This window comes from Aspergillus glaucus (assembly GCF_001890805.1).
Source record: "Aspergillus glaucus CBS 516.65 unplaced genomic scaffold ASPGLscaffold_33, whole genome shotgun sequence".
Lineage (NCBI taxonomy): Eukaryota > Fungi > Ascomycota > Eurotiomycetes > Eurotiales > Aspergillaceae > Aspergillus > Aspergillus glaucus.
Window position 1 is genome coordinate 174,506 of NW_019170485.1, and position 7,835 is coordinate 182,340.

The following is a 7,835-nucleotide window of genomic DNA, read 5'->3' on the forward strand; positions in this document are numbered from 1 at the left end:
TTTTTTTGCCTCGCTCGCGTAGCGAGTGAGGCTGTATTTCTACTCTGTTTATGACAATGACCTAGAGCACTAGTTGGGTGAGGGTGAGTGAGTGTTGGGGTGAGCAGAGCTATGCAAAACCAAACAGTGCATCTAAAAAACTATTTGGCATAAATAGGCCATTGTTTCGCTTGACCATCACCTTTTTCTTCTTCATTTCTTTGCCTCGTGTATTTCTAGAGACAGTTCTGACGCTATTCATCTTTTCAAACATGTCACATGGAATTTAACCCCAGTCATGAACACGCAAAGTGTGGTACTGCATGGCTTGCTGAACTTCAGCTGCGGCTGAATGACCAACGGTCCTGTTATATCAATAATGCGCCTTCCGATCCGGTTTTAATGGGCTGATGAATGTAACAAGAGATCTGCCCCGGCATACCGAAAGTAGAAGAAAACCAGGGCATAAAAGAAACCACATCGTAGACCACCAAAAACCTGAGCTCATTCACATTGCCATGCCAGTCATGCCTACAATGCAAACACAATTAACCATCATTGGCTGCAGCACCCTGGGCCGTAGCATTGTCGATGGCCTTCTCCTATCTCTGTCTCCTCAGCCATCCAATTACCGCTTGTCGCTCACCACCCGGAACCCCCAACAGCTTTCTGGGCTTCAGCGTGACTACCCCTCTGCCCTGGTCACTGCCGACAACCAAGACCCTCGAATCTGGCAGGGGCCCGATTCGTCCCAAGTCCACATAGTAGTGATTGGTACTCAGCCGCAGTACACGATTGCTGTATGTCGTGATATTTGCGAGGCTTGCGTTAGCTTTCAGCTCGGCCCACGCCCGCCTGTCGTGGTAATCGTGTGTCCCGGCATCACAGTCTCGCGGCTGGAGCAGAAATTACCTGGAAAAACGCCGATCGTGCGTAGTATGCCCAATACGCTTGTCGCCGTGCGGCAGGGAGCGACTGCTGTTTTCGCCAATCGACGGGTGGACACCGAGTCGATGAATGAGGTGGATCAGATCTTTCGAACAATCGGCTCAATTAATCGAGTCTCGCGAAGAGGAAAGCAAAATTGCCGCGCCTTCACCGCTCAATTGCGTGGCCTCGGCCCGATTTAGGGCTGCTCCGGGCCAGAAAAGCATCTTCCATGCTCATCAAGTGCTGGAAAATGGCGCCTACAATTGTAATTTCACCTTCCACTTGAAATCGCCTCAAATAGATCTGGAGAGTTTCTTCGATGCCGTGAGTCAGGTATGCCGGGCCCATGAATCTTTGAGGTGCACATACGAGCTTGATGATAACGACAATGCGGAAGTCATCGGCATCCTTCATCCGCCAGAGGACCTACTGCCAGAACTAGTCTCAGTGCGATTTTCCCAGCTTTGCGAGATGGCGGCTAGTAGCAAAATATCTGTCATCCAAACCACTGCTCAACAGCTGATCCACAAGGTTGGCGACGAGTGCATCGATGTTTCCTGTGGTTCTCCATTGCGAGTCACTGTATATGAGATCTCGCCAGACCTCCAGGATGTGATAATTCACTTCCGCGTGCATCACCTTTCCATTGATGAGTGGTCGTTTGAGGGTCTACTACAAAATATCTTGGACGTGTACTCTTCAGGTGTGCCATCCTCATTTCTGCGACATTCCTATCCCGAATACGCCGCAAAACAGATCCAATCCATGACCGACAGACAGGAGCAAGATTGATGCTGGTGGACACAGCAAACCGATCACTCCTGGTCTGAGCCATGGTTCGAAGCCCTGTTCAGCCGACAGGGAGATTTCCCAGAGCTACAACCGCCCAAGGCTATCTCAGGCATGAACTCAGTCGCCTGCACCACCATCCTCTGCCAACCAGTGAGGTAGAAGCCTTCCTCTTGTCGTGCGGGAAATCCTCCACACGCTTTATTGTTGGCTTTCCTTGTGCCAGGTGTTCCATGCTCGTATCACCAAGCGATCGCAATTCCTGCTAGGAATTCCTACATCTACGCGACTAGAGCATCCTCGTTACCAGGACGTCATGGGCTGCTGTGTGCTTGCGACACTGTTGCCCGTGAAGATCGATTCTGAGCAGAGCTTCCGGAGTGTCCGTGACGCCACTCACGAAGCATACTGGGAAAGCGTTTCCCATGCCCAGCCCATCGAGCATGTTGTGGATTGGTTATCGGTTTCCGAAACTGACAAGGCCTCGACCCAGGTCCTTTTTGTTTACCATGACAAATCCCAAGCGGAGCATATTATTCAAGCAGGAACGTCCGCCAGCAACGTCAGTCGGGTAGATCCTGTGACCGGTAATGGCCATTATCCTCTCATTCTATCTATATGTCGATGAGTCGACGGCCCAGCCGCGCCTGATCATTGAGTACTAGCAGACGGCATTCCGGTCCGAATTTGTCGCCAGCATCGCCGAGAGTTTCGAAAATATGATTCGTCGGCTGGGAACTTACGGTCCCGATAGTATCTTGAGAGATATCCCCTTCTGCAGCGCCGAAATGGAAGAAGCGGCGCTGGTCCATACCACCACTGCCATGTCTCTGTCTCAGCGCTCCAGGCTCCTGGACAACCCGGAACGCCATTACCTCGATGCCCTCGTCTTTGAGTCAATCCATCGACTCTCCCAACAGCAGGCTTGCATTTGCTGCCCTGGGCCATCGTATCCTGAATTTGGCAGCTGAGTCGAGCAAAGCGCCCGAAGCTCTTTGGGCTCTTTGGTGTTGATGGTCTTTCCATCGTCTTTACCAAGCTAGCTACACATCTACCCTCACTGGACGTGACCGGAATCGAAAGGTCCAATTTGGTCGACCAGATAAGTACAAGAGCATCCCAGACATGGCAAATGACCACGTACGTTGTTAACCTCTTTCCGTTTTGCCTTTGCACTTCAGACTGACAAAAGGAATCTGCACAGGTATCCCTCATTCGCCGTGCCCAGCCGCATGGACCGTATTACATCTGCGGTTTCTCGTTTGGCGCTAATGTTGCCCTTGAAGTCAGCCATCGCCTTCGCCAGGAGAACGAGACGGTGCATCTCATCATCATCGACGCACACGTCAACTACCGCCCACCACTCCCCAGCCAAATCACAAGACGAGCACTGCGAGAAGTGGTTCAATGTCCCAATGGCGACGTCCTGCAAAACACCCGGTGCCATGAATATCCGCGGAGGCATGCTGAAAGAAGTAAAGTATAACCTGGTGCTTTACACAAAATACCTCGTGGCGAGGTGGTATGGGGGGCGTGTCTTGTTCATCAAGGCCTCTGATGACATAAGCAAGTTTGAAGGAGATCTGTAGTTACAATGGGTTTAAGGAGGTGATGTCGGAGATTAGAGTCGTGGTGGCGGACGGGCGTCATTCTGAGTTGCTAAGCGAGGAGCAGTCTGTGAGACAGATTGCATGTGCAGTTGAGGAGTTTGTTCAGGGATAGTTGTTCAGTAGCGATGTCTTGTTGATGTTAATCCAGTGATTTCCACTTGTGTTATGTGATTTTCTTTGCCAGTATACCAGCATAATACGCTCCCCCTCTCCCCCAAAGGAGCTTGGGAAGCTACTCTTGACTTATGTATTAGATTCTTGGCCTGTTCTTTTGTCAGCATTAAGCATCAATTGTCCATCTCAACTGGCAGTCTCTGCAGTCAAAAGTGGTTCACAACTATTATCATCCAAGAGCCAAAGGGCATATAAACTCCCACTGGAATGGCTGGAGCATCACCCTCTTTCCTGCAAATTTAACGCATCCTATCATGAATTTTGCCCAACTATTGTTCAATCTGGCTAGGGATCATTAGGCCGTGACATTTGCCATGGGACTAAAAACAATGCAAACACCGAATACCTCGTGACTTGCATAAAATATGCAATTTCCGGCCGTATTTTGAGTATTTCTTTTACAGGCCACGCGACGGCTCCAAATTCAATGCACGATATTTTCGACCAATTGATCTCCACTCCTCACATCCTCAGATTCCAGCCTCAGCACAAGCTCTGCGTAGTCGCGGTTCTTTTTATCTCATCTGATTCTGTTAAGCTCGCATGCTCTTTCGAACCGGGTGCGAGAATCTTTGAGCAGAAATTTCTTGATCTGAATCCTGAGGCTTGACAAAACCCTAGAAAAAAATCTTGCTCTTTGCTCGCCGTGTTTTGGGTACTCGGGAGTGCCGTCTGGGAAGATACCAGAATCATTATGTCCAAATATATATACAAAGCGTCAGCAATTATTGTTGCGTAAAATGAAGTCCATCAGTATCCCGATTTTCAAACACAGCCGCCCAATGCATCTTGACATCTTCGCACAACCCATCCCCAGCTTCCCATGTTTCAAACGCACTCCTCAAGGTACAGCTCACCGCCATAACCTCCTCCCAAGCCGCCCGTTCAACATCATATTCAAGCCGCCGAACAGACGTCTCCGGAGCAGCCCACATTCTCCTTCTTCCATCATCATTTTTGTTCGAACTCTCCTCCAACAATTTCTCTCCGGGGTTGAACTTGACCATGTTCGCATGGATGAAAAATGCCCGCGGGGCAGGGGCCTCAGATGTATCCTCAACCCGCCATTTCCCCTGCTGAGTGAGCTTGTAGTCCTCCATCGGATCGGCCTGCAGCATCGCCACGTGGATGATGTCGTGGTCATTCCCTTCATACCGCTGATGGCCCAAGTCTGCGACCTTCTCGCTGACCGTGTAGAATTTCTCGCCCACAGCGGCAGCAGCCTGGATGAATGTATCCTTGTCGCCTTCTCCCGGGGCGCCCTGGTCAAGGAGGTGGTAGTAATGTGATGGACCATAGTAGTTGTAGTAGGCTGCTAGGAGGAGGGTTCGGGAATGGGCTTTCTTGGAGACTAGGAACACGCCAGCTTCGGTTGTTGCACGGTCTGTGCTGGGAAACTCGGGTTGGCGGGAGATGGTGAAGTATAATGGGGAGATGGTGCTAGCCCAGTAATCGGGCCAAGTGACGAGGCCGGTGGATTGGAAAGGGTCAGTGGTCAAGAGAATTGCGGGGTTGTGGATGGGGATGCAGTCTGCGTCTAGCCAGATGACTTTTTCAAATGATGAGAAGAGGACCGCGAAGGATTTGAGTTGGTAGTGCTCGATCTTTACCCCATCGGCCCTATTTGCTTTGTTACTGTTCTTTGGTTCTTCCAGACCCATCACCTCTGAGAGCACTACACATCGTGCATTGAGTTCTGGGAGAATCCTCTCGCAGATTTGCGGCTCATATTCAGTTGAATCTTTGACGAACAGCTCTACCGGCAATGTACACCTGGTTCGTCGCAGCAAACGCAGGGTTACTACAAAGGTCGGCATATATTTACCCCCTGCCGAAGACACGATGCCCTCTGTGAGAATGAGATAAGGGACATCAAGCTTCTGGATCGACTGAACAAAACCATCGTGCGCTATCTGCATAGGCCGTAGGATTTCGTCGGCGTTATTGATATGATTCTTCCGAACGGTTTCAAACACCGCGTCGTATCTCGGCCACCCTGCCGAACCAACCAATTCCAGGGGCGAGCATCGGGGCGCATATTTATCAAGCAAGTAATAAAAATTATCACGGAACTGCGCCTGGCGATCGTGGAGTGCCGCCCGGGCAATATGGCTGAAATACCGCTTTCCAAGCCATAGATGGTAAGAGTTGACAAGAATGAGGACGACCAGAACAGTGACGAAGATTCTCTTGTTCACGTGAGCACTCTTGGCCATTCGCATTTTCAAACCCGTATTGTCAGTCCGGGGAAAGTGGTGTGGTGAGATGATAATAAATAGCAAGGTCCAAACCAGCCTGATGCCCCTTAAAAAGAAGCTCGATGGGGCTCTCATTGAGTCAGCAGCGGAGATCACTACGCGCTTTAGTATGTATTCCGTATTTCAAGTTGATACATAGCGACGACAAGTGGACAGAGAGTTCATTAAATGTGGCACTTAGATCCAAGCTAAGGCCTGGCTGAGGCTCAAATCAGAATAGCGGACTTGCGGCAATGGATTTGATTCCGATTGACAGCAGGCACGAAAGGATCCACTAATACAAAATGTCTTTTACTGACTCATGAGGTTTTCCAGAGCCTTACGGAGTCTCCGTTTCAAGACATGATTGAGCCAGCTGCCATTACTCATGTCGAAAATGCAGGGTATGCCACTAAATAGCCTCCAAGCCAGGTAAATCCGTCAAATTAGGAAAGCTGTGGTTATCTCATCTTAATGTGGTCTACCCGAGCATAAACTAGTTAACGTATTCCACAGGCGAGCTGCGCACACGGGCGAGTTGCGCACACTGTATTCCCATATAAATGTGCAACTTTTGAATGCTCACATCTCCACCAGTTTAAGAAATTTTTGTATGATATTGTATATGATGCAATTATACACTATAAATATTATGTATACTGAATTCTGCAGAGTGTTATACCCTAATCATTAAGTTAATATTAATTACGCTGTATTTTATGATACAATGTGTATTTAAGACAATTATTTGCAAGTCTCGAATTTCGATAGCCTAAACCTTTTCGTATACTGGTAAATAAGCAATATATTTAGTATACTTCCATATAATTCAGCTGTTGTTGAGATATAAGCATTCAAATATAGCACATTTTATATGGGAATACAAGGTGCGCAACTCGCCCGTGTGCGCAGCTCGCCTGTGGAATACGTTAACTAACTAGACCTCGCTAAAGCTCGTCCATGGGCGGGGTACTCCCGCCCACGGCCCAAACCCACGCGCCCATCGATGGGCACCCTGGGCGGGCGCGGGCGCCTGGTGGCCGCCCTACGGGCTCAGACGGACGGGCTACGGGCGGTGCCGAGGTCTAGCTATGCAGACACTGTTCATTGGCTGCTCTGCTTCCACCCCAAACACTAAGTCACTTGGCATCTTTACATAGCCACAGTTTGCTTTTACTTCCTACTGATAGGTTAAAACATGTCCATGGTGTCACGGTCTCGGACTAGTAGATACTAACGAAATGATATTCCTATCTAGATCAGGTAGCCATACGACGAGAATATCGAATCTTTCTAATCTGGAGAGGGAAAAAGAAGAAGATTCATCCATCTACAGGATAAAGGGGTATCATATCTATGGGTTGCGCGGAAGCGCCAGTGCTTTGTTTGTTTGCTTGCCTAGCTGGCGGCGGTTGCCTCGACGGTTTTGTTTGTTGATATTGGCAGTTGAAGTTTGCGTTGGCCGTCACATTTAGCCAGTGGCCCAAAACGGCAGCACCTGACGCTGCTTTGAGCGGCCTGCTAACCATCACCAATATTGGCATCATGTGTGCTTATTTGCGCGACCAATGGTTTTATTACTACATCTGTTATCCATTTGTTCCTGGATCCTGGCCTCAGACTTAGGATGGTTTTGTTTACCCCAGCCAGACCATGCAGCAACGTTGAACTGCTCACTATCAAAGGATGAACCTAAACTAGCTGCCCTGCAGTCTATTTGATGCCGACTCTATTAGAATCCCACTGACATGCTCATGCGGCCGCAGAAAGGAGCCATCCCACTTCTATCACTGCAGAGAGGGCCGCAAAGCAGCAGCACATCCATGGGGCCGCCAGCCAGTGACTGATATCCTCCACATAAAGGCAGGTTTCACTGCCTACACAGAGTGGCTGGGAAAATCACATTTCTATACAGCCATTTGCCGACGCCATTAGACCTCCAAACTTGCCAAATCCAGGGATGTCCAGGACTACCTCTGGTCTCCCTCCCTCTCTCTTTCCTTTATTTTTCCCTTTATTGTACCCCTTTTCTCTCCTTTCTTGTTCGCGTTCTTGCTTTTCTTTTCAAACAAATACGCTCAATTTGCTGGTTGACAGCCATGAAAACCCAAGCAGC

At 49.2% G+C, this 7,835-nt stretch overlaps 4 protein-coding genes across 4 annotated transcripts; 3 read left to right on the forward strand and 1 right to left on the reverse strand.

The window, feature by feature from the left end:
- Positions 1 to 524: 524 nt before the first annotated feature.
- ASPGLDRAFT_95857 (pyrroline-5-carboxylate reductase family protein) lies at positions 525 to 965 on the forward strand (the record flags this gene model as incomplete). Its single annotated transcript, XM_022550581.1, has 1 exon — positions 525 to 965. A coding segment is annotated over one exon (441 nt), but the record flags the coding sequence as incomplete, so codon positions are not given.
- Positions 966 to 2,014: 1,049 nt separating this feature from the next.
- ASPGLDRAFT_40130 (uncharacterized protein) lies at positions 2,015 to 2,669 on the forward strand (the record flags this gene model as incomplete). Its single annotated transcript, XM_022545179.1, has 2 exons — positions 2,015 to 2,260; positions 2,367 to 2,669. 2 exons carry the CDS (start codon positions 2,015 to 2,017, stop codon positions 2,667 to 2,669), a joined length of 549 nt encoding a protein of 182 aa, XP_022395967.1.
- A 154-nt stretch (positions 2,670 to 2,823) lies between these two features.
- Positions 2,824 to 3,184, forward strand: ASPGLDRAFT_40131 (thioesterase domain-containing protein; the record flags this gene model as incomplete). Its single annotated transcript, XM_022545180.1, has 2 exons — positions 2,824 to 2,838; positions 2,903 to 3,184. 2 exons carry the CDS (start codon positions 2,824 to 2,826, stop codon positions 3,182 to 3,184), a joined length of 297 nt encoding a protein of 98 aa, XP_022395968.1.
- Positions 3,185 to 3,981: 797 nt separating this feature from the next.
- ASPGLDRAFT_52891 (alpha-mannosyltransferase) lies at positions 3,982 to 5,730 on the reverse strand. The gene has a single exon (XM_022547857.1). The coding sequence runs from the start codon at positions 5,702 to 5,704 to the stop codon at positions 4,208 to 4,210; it is 1,497 nt and encodes a 498-aa protein (XP_022395969.1). The 5' UTR covers positions 5,705 to 5,730; the 3' UTR covers positions 3,982 to 4,207.
- Between the last annotated feature and the right edge of the window lie 2,105 nt (positions 5,731 to 7,835).

Coding starts and splice junctions, on each gene's coding strand:
- ASPGLDRAFT_52891 (XM_022547857.1), bottom strand. CDS start 5,704: ATGCGAATGGCCAAGAGTGCTCACGTGAACAAGAGAATCTTCGTCACT.